At 36.9% G+C, this 16294-nt stretch overlaps 1 protein-coding gene across 2 annotated transcripts in view; it reads right to left on the reverse strand.

The window, feature by feature from the left end:
- SYNE1 (spectrin repeat containing nuclear envelope protein 1) overlaps nucleotides 1-16294 on the reverse strand; it is a 310346-nt gene that overhangs the window by 238606 nt on the left and 55446 nt on the right. For both annotated transcript variants that reach the window (XM_082306888.1, XM_082306887.1), the window contains exons 3-8: nucleotides 11662-11757; nucleotides 9691-9774; nucleotides 6201-6293; nucleotides 4346-4524; nucleotides 2190-2386; nucleotides 1939-2048 (exon numbers count right to left, since the gene is read on the reverse strand). In XM_082306888.1, the coding sequence (XP_082163014.1) occupies nucleotides 1939-2048; nucleotides 2190-2386; nucleotides 4346-4524; nucleotides 6201-6293; nucleotides 9691-9774; nucleotides 11662-11757 (759 nt within the window). The remainder of the gene's footprint in view (nucleotides 1-1938; nucleotides 2049-2189; nucleotides 2387-4345; nucleotides 4525-6200; nucleotides 6294-9690; nucleotides 9775-11661; nucleotides 11758-16294) is intronic.

A 16294-nucleotide genomic window follows, 5' to 3' on the forward strand; every position in this document is an offset into this window, starting at 1 on the left:
TGACAAATTCTCCCTGAAAAGTCGTAAGTAAAGCAGCTGACTGCAAAATAAGCTTCTCTCTGTAATATATGACAGAAATACAAAAGTTTATAGCAATAAAAGACCAAAATGTGCCAAAAGGTTAGCCATTTGAGAGCTTGTATCTAATCAGTCCCAAATAGATGAAAGCATTGTGCTGGTTTTTTTCTATTTATTTCACTGCTTCAGGGCCAGTGATTACCTGGGATCCTAGACTTTTTGTGCATTGCTTACTGGCCTGGATCCATCCAGATCTCTTTCCCATCAACCTATGACATGCCATCTGGTCATCATTTTGTACCACAGCCAGAGGCAAGTGAATTGGAAGTTATGGTGAACATGATTAGGGGGCAAGGTATAGAGTGGACATAGGTGCCTGATGGGGATGAGAATTTCTCCAGAGATGGATTAGCAGAATTTGTGTCAGAAAAAAATGAAGGCCCCATAGCTGTTCTTGACTGGACACTCCACTGGAGAAGTAGAGTTTGTCTCAAACTGCCAGGCACTCCACCAGGGGTGTGAGAAGGAATATAGTTCTTCCTCAAGGAAATGAAGAATGATGCCATTAGAAACTTAGGTGAAATGTCAAACTCTTACTTTATTCTCAAAGTCTGGGAGTTACTGATTTCTGCAGTGTGACATGCAGGGGAGCAGCAGTTCTACCAAAATTGTACCAGAATTCTGGAGGCAACTCAGTAGTTTCCTTTTCACAGCTCATGTGCTATCATTGCTCTGGGTATAGCCAGAGGCAAGCAGAACGTGGAGTGGCCAAGTCCTGCATTCCCCTGCATCGTCTCTGCATAAAGCTCAGGAGAAGGTGGTGAGTCTATTCCTGAAAATCCAACCCCAGCACAGGCAGCAGACCTGGCCGAGGCTGTTGGCAGCAGAAACTGCATTGTGTGCCACAGTATGGAGATGACAGGACTGCCTTAGCCTGCCACAGCATGAGGCTTCAGTGCTCACTCCCTCTGCTTCAGCAGTCCCATTGCTCAGTGGGATGCTGTGGCATTGGCACACGTACGTCCTCAGACCAATGCTGCAAATGAAAAATTCCAGTACTCAGGCACTGGAATCAGACAGCAAAGCTACAGTTGCCTTAGCCACACGTAGCCACAAGGAAGGAGATTCACTCCTTTCAAAGCTCTTCTATAGCTCTGTAGGGAATGCAAAGAAACACACAAAAAAAGTGCTTCCTCTTTCTCTCTTGCTGGGACTGAGCAGATTGTCTCAGCAGTGTTTCCTGTGTTTGCCATGAAGAAAGCAAATGATCAGGATTAGGAAGTGAGTCATGATCACTTGGCATCACTGAGTATAGCCATTCTAGTGCAAAGCCAATGCACTAGAGCATACACAAAACAAAAAAAAAACCAAGAAAAAACCATGACTGAAAACAATTCCTTAGAGCAAATAGTCAAACATCACTGTGCAATAGAAAGAAACCTGTGTCAAAATTGTAACTGCTTCCTGAGCCTAAAAGCCCAAAGACTATAAGTAATCTCTTGGACTATTCTTGTTCTTATCCAGAAACCCAGTGTGATAGAAGCAGAAGTGACACATTGCTTCAGGTATCAAATTATTGCAGTCTCATTCGTGTTATGCTTGAAAACCTCTTAGGGAACTTCAGGATCCATTGGTTTGCTAGTATCTACAATAACTGTTTGTGTTCTTTTTGGCTTCTACTGCTGAAAATAATAAAATCTCTGCAGGATCACCATTCTGTTTTCTTCATCTACTAGTAAACATCTGCAACACTAGTTCCTTTATTCTCAGCTAATCTTATCCAGTTTTCTTATTCTGCTTGCTTTTCACTTGAACTGCTTATCAAAAGGAAACAAAATATACTATAAGAGAGCTATAAAATGTATTTATAACCCCCCCTCATGATAAACTGATTTATATAGTTATGCAAGAAAAACTTACATCATTGTCCTGCACATCAGTCACTGTATGATGAGGATCAGGATAGTGCTTCAAAAACTGGGCTACATAGGTCATGACAGACTTTTCATCTGGCTTGTCAACATCCACATCTGCACAAGTATAGAACATGGTAAATTAATTTTTAGCTGAATGGCACAAAATGCTGCTTAAATGTCTAAACACGATGAAATAAGACATCTGATTTAACCCATGCAAGTAGTCCAAACTTTTTTCAACTATGCATTAGGTACCTTCTGGATCAAGGAGCCTTGGAATTCCTAGTTCTGTTTCTGCAAGTGTGAAGGCTTTTTCCAGGTTTTCTCTATTTGACCTTCCCCTCACTTTCTCCATGTCCACTAAATCTGGGCGGATAGCATGAATAACGGAATGAAATGCAACACCACTCCTCCAACTTTGTCCAAAATCTTTGATTTCAATTCCAACTTGCCTACAGAATATGAAAGAAAAAAGAAAAAGTGACTTGCAACATCATCAGGACCAGATGAAATAGGGGAGGAAACAGGATGCTCCACCCAGTGGCTACCCATCATTAAACCTAAACCACCTGCAACACTACTCAGGTCGACTACAGCTCCATCCATCCACTGCATATGTTCATTTCTGCCCAAGAAGATCCAAGAGTTTTTTGTCATATACATACTGTATTTGTCTCCAGTGGGCCTACTAGTGGCAATAAACCAATAGTATTTTCAACAAATGAAGTGCACCAAGGTTCTCAAGGTTCTTGTATGACACACACAGAGTCTGTGGATGTACGCAGTTCCATTCACTATTCTCTCCCTCACTATAAAGAACTTCATATCTCCCTCCATTATTAACTACTGCAGTTCAGTTAGGAACACCAGTATTACACCAAAAAAAGAAAAAAAAGACTGCATTAATCTGTTATCTTTTAAAATGAAAGCATGAACAGTGACAGCATTGCTGTTCAGGTGACAATGTAACACACAAATTTCTTTATATTCTTACCAAAAGCATGAGTGAAACTACAATTTCATACCCCCAGAACACTTACACATCCATTAAAAAATAAACACAAATGATCAAGAAATAGCAATATACAATGAGAAAGTAATCAGAACTGAATCACACTTCTGACTGCTTTTTTTAAAAAGTAATTCTGAAAGGTATGGTGGTCCACAGACTGCAAGACTGTTTTTTACTTTGAGCATGCAAACTTCCTTTGAAGACACACTTCAACATTAAGGTAGTCCTCCCATTGGGAGGATCACAGCAACAGTAACTCTGAATGAAGGCTTCATTCAAAGCTCACTGTGATCAGTCAAACACTTTCACTGACTTCAGTGAGATAGCCCTTGCAAATTACAATGATGTGAAGCAGGGCTAGGCAAAGTGTACCATCCTTTCTCTAGGCTTCTTTCAATGCATTTCACCTACTCTTTCCCAAAATGTTGACAGTTTCATTTATGAACCTCTTTGTTTGTATTTTGTTTGTTTACATGTCTGGAAATTGCAGCTGACCACTTTCATTTGTCTCTTACTGACAACAGTGCAATAGGAAGAATGTCAAATTAGACTGTCCTGCACTATAAATTACTGTATTCTACCTATTTATTGGAGAACTGGAGAAAGTCTGTATCTTTACAATTATATTTCTTTTCTCTGAGGCACCATTCCGTAACTGGCCATTTCCCCTCTACATTTTGCAGGTGATTGATCTCTTCAAATAGCAGTGATTCCTTAATTTGAACAAATAAATCCATTTTATTCTTTTGCATCTCTGAGTTTTATTTTCTTACTGTAGAAGCCATCAAACTACTATTGTATCTTTGATGTCATTTATGCTTTTTTTTTTTAATGCCTTTTTGGAGACAGAGAAAACATGGGATAATTATACCAAATAAAGGAGAAAATTCTTAAGTTAACAAGAGTTAGCAAGAAATAACTCCAAAATAACTTGGATTAAAAAGAAAGAAAATTCAGGTAAATTTTTGTAGTAATATGTCCCTTGTATCACAAAACTGCAGTAGGATATTCAAAATTTTCATCACCTGCCTTTCAACAGCAAGTGCCAGAATTTAGTGCTCCTACAAGCTCTGTTGCTGAGAAATGCTAAGTCAGTGTGGGACTTGCATTGTCACATCGAGTGTTTTGGCAGCAGGACTAATACGTTGTCATTCAGACATCGAATTCCCCTTTCAGTTCCTCATTCTGTCAAAGATTCATTATTCAGAAACTATAAAATATGACTGCTTGTAAAATTAATGCAAATTGTTATTTATTACTTGCTTGTATGGTGGTAACATTTAGCAGCCTCAGTTGTCAAAAAAGAATATGATCACGAGGAGGTGCTATATAAATACAGAGCAAAAGGATAATCCCTGACTTAGAGAATTTAGAATCTGAAGAAAAAGTTTGCACTTACTTTGCTGCTGTGTACTGTATCCATTTTAACAAAGCCTTCCTGGCACTTCCTTGGACCTTGGTTACCACCTTCCGTTTGCTTGGGGGACTCGCAGTTTCTGAACTGACAACACTCTCCACAGAAGAAGCGCTGCTAGACAATGACTGCAGCTGTGGGAGATTGCTGGTAAGCTCTTCAATCTGTGGGGAAAAATGTTAATGGACTGTTTGTAGATAATCTTCTTAATTCTCACCAGTTTCTTAAATAATTTCCTAATACAACTGACAAAGTTGGGCAGAAGCTATGATTAACATGCTGTGTTTTATTTAACTGTACATTAAAGTAGTTTCAAAAATGCTAATGTATGTGCCAGATGACAGTCTTAATTTCAGAAGTACAAAATATCTAGCAATCAGTGGCTTTCTTGACACCCTACAGCTAGAACAATATGCAAGTGTGTCATGTTATCTATTATGACAAATTACGATTGAAATAGGAGACAATGGCTTACATTTAGCTTGAATTCAAATTATAAAACAATCCACTAATTTCAGAGGAGGGTCATTCAATTAAAGAATGGGAGTGACCTCAATGATCTCATCTGGATAGTTCTTTATTTACCATTGTACAGTTTTGGCACAAATTCAATTGTGGCTTTGCTTAGTGGTACCTTGTGAAGGAATAGTGAATGCACTGCAGGCAAAGTGCATTAGTAGTGCTTGCCAAGGGTGTATGACAGTTATTCGTATCATGCCTTCCATCAAATGAAAATCATTAACTTGGTTCTTTTAAGAACATTAAGTTGACTAACAATTTGGTTCTTTAACATGAAAAAGTTATATCCAGATGACGTTGCAATATTGTCTATGCCGTCTATTTAAAAAACAAAGTTTTGTCACATCACAGAATGAGTCTGTCACAATGAGAACCACAGTTCTCATGCATTTCTGCTTTCATCCATGTTAAAATGATGTATCTGGCTGTGACAAATAAAGAAAAGTTCAAAAAATGACCCAAGTAAAACTGATGCAGAGAACTAGAGTTTCAGTAACTCTGAGAAGCATAATTTTCCCCACTCATCTCAATGAGCTATAAATTAAAATAAAAATGTTAATATCATTCTGGCTAACTTTTCTTCTGAGAAGGAGATCTGAACCATTGAGGTGTCGCACTGGTTGGTTCTTAAGAAAACAGCATGCCTGAGACATGAAAGCTACGTCACAAGAGAGTCAAAGCCAAATAACTCCATAAAGAAGAGCAACAAAATCAGTTGGTTTTTAATTGCTGAGCAGTGACTCATTTTGTTAACTCATATGGACAGGATTTAGAAAACCATTTTTCCCTCCCACCTAACTTCAACAGAATGCAAATGATTTCTCCTCTACAAATTCAAACCCCTCTGAATCTACACCATTCACAGCTAAATTTTGTCCTTCCAAATATCTGCATCTTCCAGTGAAATCAGCATGTTTACATGTATTGTTTGAAAATTACTCTCTGACATCAAATGCACTGGAATTAGACATACAGCACAATCACCACTGAGGGTGCTAAAGGTACTTGTACCAAGAATCCACAATTCTATTCTTTTCTTCTGTTGCTCTGTTGTATTCTTCAGAGAAAGTGGAAGAATATGTTCCAGTGATGAAGGAACTCCATTCTAGGCCCAGAACAATCTATTCCAAAGACAAGTATCTAATTTTAACCAGTGTGAAGCACCCCTACCATCAACTATTGCTTTATTCAGGATCAGATCCTCAGCTAATTATAAAGTGACTTAGCTATGGTGAAAGACTGGAACTACACCAGTTCATATGAAACGATGACCTGAACCGTTATTTGAGCAAGCTGCACTGAAGTATAAAAAATGTAGTACCTGAAAATATAAAATTATGGTCCACACCAAGCCAAGCACAATAGAAGGCCTGCCATCAGCAATATCAGTTGAGTTTATGTTGACAAGCTTAATCTATACAGGAAAGAAAACACGAGTTATTACCACCCTCAAGGAATGATAACAATTATGAAACACATTTCAAATAGGTTGTATATTTTTATTGCATTTTTGCAATCAAATAACAAGTTTCTTAATTAAGAAAAAATCATTGAATGGTGCAATTTGACTTTTTAGACAAGTATAGCTATAGGTAATGAAAGATTTTTAAGACCATTGCGTGCTACTATTTGTAGAAAAAATATTTGATTTCAAGCAGAAAGAACAATAAAAATTACATAGAACCACTATACAAACCGGAGATCCTCTGTATATGGACTAGCATGAAAAGCAAAGGGAAAAAGATGATACAAAAATAAGTTTCGAATGATTAATTATTAGGTAAATGCATTAATTTAATTTTATAATGCAAAGAAAGCACATTTTTGGAACATCTTACAACACAATTAATAAGGAAAACAAATTAAATACCGCGCAACAGATTTTAAATTATGCAGGGGTTTCTTGCTATAGTTCTAATAGATTTAGAAAGAAAAGAGAAAAGTGAGTTTAAAAATAAACAAGAAAAGGAAAAGGGGGGGAGAAAGCATAAAAGAAAGATAAGGGAAAAAAGAATGCCACAGTTCTCTAGTAGAGAGCCTTTTATTGTAAAGGATATTATCACCACTGATTAAGGCTCCCTTGCAAGACAAACCTGACTATGCTTCTTTTAAAATGAGAAAAGAGTTGGAAAAAATAAGTTGTCCAAGGTCACATGAAGTTTTTCAACAGAAACGGGAACAGATTCTATGACCCTTAACTCCCAAATGCTAATCTATAGCCCGAATAAAGTATCACCCTAAATTAAGCTCATAAGATAAAAGGCAGTAAAGGAGGGGATAAAGAGTATATCATAAAGAAATTAACAGGTAGATAATGCTCAAGGAAATGTAATAAAACAGGTTGTATTGGAAAATGAGCAAATACGTTACTACTTATTTCCTCAGCAAAACTAAGAGTCTGCCATCAATCATGATATAAATATGAAGGGCTGCTAAAGTGTTCATGCGCTGCAAGCTTGTTCATAGACAAAGGTTATGGAAAAATTTTGGAGAATAGGTTAAAGAAAGGCAGGAGAAGGACTTTAGGTGACCTCATTTGTCTCCCCAAAATGGAGAAAAGACTGCATTTCTCTGAATCAGCGGCTGAAAACCCACTAGATGATGTCAAGAGCAATCAAAAAATTGTTGTTCAGGGCTGTGAAGCTCTTTTCAGAATTGAAACTCCACAGGCTGCTTGCGAAGAGGCAGAGGAGAAATCCCTAGAGGTTATATTTCCAATCCTCTCCACCAAGAAATCTGACAAAACTCTGGGAAAACTGACATTACTTGTTTCTCTACCAGTCAATAAGGAAAATTTTCTGTTACCTACCTAAAGAAAAGTATACCAAGAATCTCATTCTCTCAGCTGAACCAATTCCAACAAAAGCTTTTCTTTCTCTAGAAAGCAAGGTTTTTCTTATATGGATTACAAATCAAAAGATTGATAGGGACTCAACTAAAGCTTCTGATTAGGCTACTGTTCATAGAAGCATAGCCTATCTAGTCTGGTTATTGTGTTACCTTTGTCTTATACTCCATTAAAATGGATATAAAACTACAAAACACACTTTTCAGAACCACAAAAAAACCAGTTTGGTCTGGAATGACATCTGTTAATTGCCAGCTGCATTTTGCAGTATAACAGGAGTATTTGCAGAAGCCTGTTTCCACAGTAAAAATAGGAAGTGGATTAAACATGCAATAAACTTTACTTATGGGAGAGCCCATGGAGCAACGAGACCCTGTCGGCACTCCCCAAAGCATTGTGCATGGCCACCCATCTCCCTTCGTTCACCTTTGAGTACAGACCAGGGACTGCACTCAGCTACTGAAGAGGCATTTGTTGTCTGAACAGCATCCCCACCTCCTCTGGGAGGAAGAGGGTGACAGACTGGAGAGATGCATCCTTCAGGCTGGATTCAACCTAGAGACCACCTGCTAATGCACACCAATCTACCTGACAAACTGCATATTTCCAACTTCCTCTAGAAGAAAATCTGGCATACTGATACAAAGTACCTACAAAAATAACTCAGAAAGGTCCAGACAAAAATACTCAGATATTGCAAGCAAATTCACGGCACTCCATTTCCGGCAATCTATCTTGATCCTCAGTTACCTAGCTGCACTGCTGTATTACTCCTGGGATCTAAGGTGGGTCATTCAAATTTCAGGTCACCCAGTACACTGTGACATGTAGACTAGGGAAGCATGGGTTTTTTGCTCTTCACCTCAGCCTTGTCTTTTCTTATACAGGTCTCACCAGAAAGCAGCTCTCTTTGTATCTAAGCCTCCACTATCAGGCTGCTGCTATGGTTTGTATTAACGAACTGTACTACATAAACTAGTGAAATCATGAACTAAAGCTGAATTTTGCTTTGGGAATATATTTGTCTTTGCTTTGGTTATACATTTTTCAATTAAAAAAAGTTCTCTTATAGATTTCTTTCTACAGGCATCTGCTAAGATGATTGTTTCCCATGTAAGAGAAATATAATTAGGTCAAGATGCCATAGGGTTAAAGAGAGGGAAAGAATGCCAAAGGCCAACAACTCCTGGTATACAGCAGTGGAGACATAAAATTCATCAGGTGTTAAATCTGCATTGAGAAAAAATGAACTAAAATGCAGAAATTAGAAGAACAAAATATCTGTAATCTAATTAAAAAAAACAGATACAAGTCATTGCAATATAGAGAGAAAAGTGAGGGAAAAAAGGTAGAAGAATGTTTTTATTTGATATTCATACCTAGATCACACTGAGCTTTCAGGTTTTCTGTCTTTTGTTAAATTTAGAAAATATTTTATTTCATTTCTAAAATGGCCACAGCACTGACTTCACCAGAATCAAACCAGGAATTAGTCTGAAGTCCTGCCAAGCTAATAAGAGGTCACACTGTTCTAAATTTTCATGTCTATACTTTTAGGGAGTAGACTTTTTCATGTAGAACCTAGTGAAGTCCATAAATCTATTCTTCTAATTATAAATGAACGCCTATACTGAACTGAAGATCATTGTTCTTTGCTGAGAACAGCAACAGGAAAGTAGGGAACATTAGGACCTGAAGAGCACATAAAAAAAAAAAAAGAGAACATCCAAGGTGATTCTAACTAAAAAAAAAAAAAAGTTTTACCCTATACATTGCTACATATTAGTGTTGGAACTTGACAGTTTTACTTTACAGCAACTTTTAGGCACTGTGTAGAAACTGAAGACTGCATACATAGCACCAATTTTGGACAATAAGAACAGGTATGTGGATACAAATCATACATTAAAGGAAAGAAAGAAAAAAGTAAGGAAAAACTAGGACTAAGTGTTACCAAACCTACCCGTCTTCCTTCTAGAAACTTAAGAGCTGTGCCAATGTTGGCAACCCAGTGAATTCGCTTCAGCTGACGTCCCTGCTCACAAGGCTTAAAGAGAAAGAACAGTGTAAACTCCAATTAGATTTACACCAATTTGCTGCAAAAAATGAAGTTCCAGATTATTATAAATGCCTATGTACATAACTTAGTCTGATTTACATATTAAAATATTCTTTGGAACAGTCAAATTCTATTTTTGCATATACTAACAGGGAGGACCAACAGACATAAGGGACGTAACTGTGATAGTTCTATTATAGAAAAGTTAAAAGATGTCTTAATAACCTCAGGATGTAAGCTGTCAGCTTCAGCCCATAAACTTCGTCAAATCAGAGAACTGTTTTTATGGAAAATAAACGACTTCTCTTTTTATACACACACACACACACACACACACACATATACACACATATTTGAAAGAAGGCAACATTCTCTCAGTAAAATATTTTTGCTTGCAAAGGAGAAATCAAGGCGGTTGTTATTTTTAAAAAATCAGTCCGCAGTGAAGACATTTTACCTAGAGGATTTTTATCCATTCTCTCTAATACCTCATTAGTGATAAAAAAACCAGGTATCACAAACCCTGACTGGACAATGAATTTTGCTGAACTTCAGACATGTAGGGTAAAAAAAGACAGAATTCTTTGAATTAAATAAAGAACACATCCTAGGCTTCTAATACTCTACAGTGGAATTAAAATCCCCACTGAATCTTATATTGTAATGCAAATACACCACTACTATAATTTAAATTCATGTTCATAAATTTACAAATGGATTTAACAAAGGCCTGCTATAGAGTCTGAAACTCCTCTTGCAGTTACTACAGAATATCATATTCTGCTATACATGACCTTTAAATCAACCAGACATTATTCTGGTTCTGTGATATCTCTTGTCTTTCACTAATTAATGTAGCAGGATACAATCCAATGAAGTTCATTGTAACAGGTGCCATCATTAAAATTCTTTTCCTATTTTACTACTTCTGTTTTGCCACAAGAGGGAGACTTTCTGTCTTAGACGAACAGAAACAGAAATAGGTATATTTCAACAGAGCAGAAACACACTTGAAAGTACAGCTTTTTTCCCATCTTACAGTAAAATCACTCTTGCAGTCTGAATTACTACCTAATTTTGGGTATCACCTGTGATCAAAACAGAGGTGGAATATGAAAAAGGGGCAAAGGTGTGGCACTTGCAAATTGCCTGCACGTGAGGGAACGGGTAACGTCTGAACCCTACAGCAAGCTGAATGACGGACTGTTGCCCTGCTCTTTCAGATGCTGCCACCTGATCTGCGAGATGGTTTGGAAAAAGTGAGAGCCCTTGGCCTAAAACCCTTTCATTTTTCTCCCACATCACACACACAAAACTAGCCTAGCACCCAAGAGACAGTCTATTTGCCATGTATACACCCTAGCCTCTGTACACAACTTGGTTGTGAAAAAGCCATTTGGCATCAGTTAAGGTTCTTTACAGTAGCAGAGCAGCTGTCTAGGTAAATGGATTTAAGGCCCCATGAAATCTGAGGGGCTCACAATTTTTTTTTTTTTCAGAAAGAAAGCTGTAAATTTAACAAGAGAAGATTGTCATCATTTCTTCAAGATGTATGGAAGTAGCTTGCAGTTTAGACCTTGTTTCTGTCATAGTAGTAACACCCAGATGAACTGCAAAGATTAATACAAATACATAATTTTTATAAACTAGTAAGACAAAATTAATAGAAAAAGCATAAAATCAAGAATGTCAGTCCGTAATCATCTTTTCTTTTGGTTTTGTAACCAAATAGCCTACTCTGTGAATAAACTTATTCTGCTATGTTGCAGTCAGGTTTTTTATGGTATTCAAATATAGAAACATATTAGAAAATTATACCCTAGAGAAGTTATGCAACTATCCTGTACATTCAGAAGGAAGGAAGTTCGTTCTTACCAGCTTCTGCCCTGAAAGAACCTCCAAAAGGGCAATTAGCATTACCCCATCTTTGATATCTTCAAACAGATCATTCACCAGCAAGGGAGGATTGCGCTGAAAAGGGAGAAGACTTCAGATGTTATAAAGGCTTGCGAGCATTACATCCTACCTCCCTTCCTTCCAAACAGAAGCACAAAGAGCGGCTGGTCTCCTTCGTTATGTTTTATAATGTTTAATATCAATGTATCATTTAACCATTGCTTTGCCAGCATATTGTTAAACTATTTAACACTTCTGGCACAGGACTGTAACACTACATGCTTTCTGCCACTAATGATACAATGCAAAAACCTTCTGCTCCCTAAAACAAGCAAAGAAACACACCAACAACTGCCTATGAGTCTATAAAATACGCACAACTTACAGATGTACTGTTACAGTCACATTTCAATCGATCATCGTATTTTGCCTAGTGTTAAGTATGTCACAGAAATTTCACACTCTCAGTCTGAGAAATAGAAGGAGCTGTTTGAAGGACAGGTCCCTCCTAAAGCAGTGTGGCTGGTTGAGCAACACTGCTTCTTTCTCACAGCTGACAGTTGTTACACTAAGTTGCTCTATTTTCTCTCCTTTCCTCCAGGCCTTGCAGACTTCCAGTGCTGTTAACACTGTGTCAGCTTCTATTTAAGACAAATTGCTTAACATATGTCTTTACATTTGCAAACACAACAATGATAATATTGAAAAATCTGTAAACAGATGATGTTTTAGGAATTTTGAACAACAAGGTCACATCATTAAATTCTGTCTTCTTAAATACATCCCAGTTTGTGGAACTATGACTCTCAGCTGGTCAGTACTTTAATGATCACAAAGTATCTCTTACAAAAAAAAGGTTTAAACTTGGTCCAGCTGAAATAAATGAAATAAACACCCTATAGCTTCCATGAGCTTGTCAGCATTCATATAATACTACTATTTATACCTGCTCATTCAGTAAAACAACAATCAGACTGCAAAATTCTTGAAATTAGTTTAGGTTTAATAATTTGCTTTTGGGCTACTTCTGAAAAAAGATGAATGTACATCTTGATCTACTACTTCTGTTCTGTAGAAACATAGATTTGAAAAGATGAATCTAACAAATGAAACACTGCTCTTGAAGAGGTAGAACTGCTACAACAAATCAGGATAAAGCAAAGGTTTCTAGTTCCCAACATCAAAACACCCTGTCTTCATTGTTCAGCTTGGATGAACTAATATTTCAATGAGATGTAATTTTGGCATAAAGTGGAAAAAGAACTCTGCTGAAAGCAGACTTCATCTGAGATTTGATGTGCTCTAATAGCCGCAATAATAAAAGAGTCTATTTTCTCATGTATATAAAATAAAGCAATATTACAACTCATTATGAGGGTATATTTAATCATAGCTCTTTTTTTATTTCCTAGTAATGCAATAGATAATGGATCATGTTCTCCCTTAATGTAACACCAAAGAAATCAACGGAGCAAACAGGTCACTGGAGATTAATTTGTCCCAGTCTTGCATCACAGGCAGTTGACATAAATGCAATTAATTTTCCTCACCTTCTATGTTATCATTTCCTGTTTGAAGTTTGGAGCAGCTTTGATTTTATCAGTATTACCACATAATATAATACTGAAGAATTTTGTGCTAAAATAATTCAGCAATAAAGGCAAGAGGATTATAGCAGCTGACATCCTAATCCCAACAGGAGGTGAAAGCCTAAAAAATCTCACCACCTATCTAAATGCCCCAGGAGTGAGGTTTGTCTCTTGAAGCTCACTCTACAGTAATGAAGAGAGACAGGTTCTTATAGAGGGAGATTTAGGATACATTTAAATTGAAGGGAAGGTAAGATTTATAGTGCCCCACAGCCCTGGCATCCATATCGTGCCTGTCAGACAACCTGTTTGAGCACAACACAGCTCCCTTCCAGCTCGAGCAGTTTGGTATCCTTACTCTCAAACAGGGGTACAGGCCAGAATTTGCCTCATCCCAACATGAAGTCAAAAGTCATCTGGCATTCATATGCAAACCAAATCTGGGAAGCACCTCTGGTTTCCACAGTGCATAGCTTCACACTGTAGGTACAACCTCTGATCACCCATGTCAAGCTCTTGCTCTGAACCATCCTTCACTGGTCGCTCCTCGCTGACAGCAGTTACAAAACCTAGCTTTGCACCCTAACTGAGGCATGGTACTAAGGTAAGGCAGTAGAAGTATCCCTGAGGTAAGTAAATTAACACCTACAATACTTTCCTTTTGACATGAAGCGAATATTGGTTTGGGGAAAACTAGGGGAAGTATGAGAAAGCATTGAATAACATGAGAAGCAACAAAGAAACCATCAAATGACTTACACCAAAGTTAATAAGACCTACTGCTCTGAAGTGTGAGAATCACAAAAATTGTCCATAAATCAGCAGGCTGAAATGCACTTCTTGTTGCTGGAAGGTTGCATAATTACAAACACTGCTAGTGTTTAGCAGCACACACCATGTACCTTAACACCAATAAAACACGAACAGAAGGCAGGTACAACAGCTGTGTCACAAGATCTCCTGTATGAGACTCCTCTAATATGGAAAATTAGTTAATTATACAGACTGCCAAAAACGTTTTGCGTATTACGCTTTATAATATAATGTTTTTTCACTACCCTGAAGATGTTAACAGCTAATTACAAGGAAGTAAGACCCTCATTGTGTTTCATAAATCACTTTTTTTTTTACTACTCTGGGCTCATAGCATAGAATTTACCCTATTATTATGACTCCAGTCTCTCTCAGAAGTATGGAGTGAGTTATATTTTTAGTGGCATATATAGAAGAATAGATTCCTCTTTTAGATAAGGATTCCATAGATACCAATCTTATTCTCCATGCTGATACAGTTCAGGAAGATATACATACGCTAGCTGATACTGATAAGTTCATACACCCTTATTTATTGTATATGGATCATCGCACAGGATGGCTCAAGCTACTTGACTGTTTTTCCAGGAAGATCCTCTACTGAGATTAACACAACATCCTCTGCTGGAATGGATAAATACCTACTCCTTGGCTGCATATATAATGTCAAATAAAATGAAAGGAGAAAGTGAAGCTGCACACTGCTTACTTATTAGCCTCCAGAGAAGAAAGGTTTTTTTTGTAAAGCTGTATTCAGATTAAATCTATTGAATACTTTTTATTCTAGAGACTCAACAGGACTTAACACCTATTCACTCAGTTGCCTTAATGCACTGCCGAAATACTAACCGTAAATCAGAAAAAGCAGGGAAAGAAAACTAACTTAAAATTTTGTAATCTTGAAAATGTTGAATGTACTCCAGAAATTGGCTTTTTGCACGTAAATGTATGGCTCCAGCAATGCAATCAACTGCAATGATCCTAATACACTGTATTTTGAATATTGGAAAGCCTGTGCAAAGAATTTAATGACGTAATTTTTAAATCAGGAAAAAAGAACTTTTTAAAAGGATATGAAGTAAACTCTCAAAATCCTATAATATTAAAGAAAAGCTGTTATTTATAAACTTCTTCAACAAAATTCTTTGGGGGAACTCAGGATATACTTCGATGAACCATCAGACACCAAATCCACAATTTGTCATGTCTACACTAAGATTTCAGATGCCTTAGTATTTGATTTTGTTTTTTTGTAAGCTTCTTCAAGAAAGCAAAGTAGCAAAATAATACTAATAATATGCTACATACTGCATTGCATGTACTCTACTAAACACTCATTTATTGCAGTATATGCAATCACTGTAGTGTAGTTTATAGTGACAATGACATTTTGAACAGTCATGTCACAAAGAGGGAGGCACACTCAGTACAAGTAAATTCATGTGCTCTGTAGGAGGAATATGAATTAATTGGGAATGAATCTTAAAGGTTAATGAAGCAGATTTTTCCCATATTAAATATTTATTTAAATAACTGTATTTAGACTTGATCACAAATGGGAACTGATGAAGAAATGCTTTGCTTAAACTTGTTGCTCTTAAAAACTTACCTGATTTGCTGTAGTGTTCAGGAAATATTCTGAATGATTTAAAGAACTGAGCATCAGTACATATGAAAAGTATTTGACTGACAAGCCTCAAAAAAAAGGATTTATAATAGACCTGCAATCTCTAGACATTCCTCTTCTGACAGAGTAAAATAAGTTTTCTAAAATCTAAACCTCAGATATGGAACCAACATATATTTGCTAAGCTTAACTCTTCTATTCCAACATTTTTTCTTGCATTTCATTTCTCATTTGCATCTTTGCTACAGGAGTCTTTTCCTCACACCCTGTACTTAACGCCTCTAATGAATAAATCATACCATACAAACAACAGTATCTGCATCATAATGAATACCAATGCAAACATTGAAAACTATCTTTGCCACACTAATTTTTAAATAATGTTTCAAAAACTGCTGAAAAAAAACACGTGCACAAACAGGAACAAATCTGTGTAACTACTGAATTTGTCTCTGCAGGGAAACACATGTGAGAACAGGAAGGAGAATGTGAAATTTCAGAGTTACTCTATAATAGCTGGCCCACCCCTCCACCCCAATTTAATTCCTAAATCCTTAAGCACATAGGTGTTCATGTTCCTTGC

Source organism: Platalea leucorodia (assembly GCF_965183815.1).
Source record: "Platalea leucorodia genome assembly, chromosome: 3".
NCBI classification, from domain to species: Eukaryota; Metazoa; Chordata; class Aves; order Pelecaniformes; family Threskiornithidae; genus Platalea; species Platalea leucorodia.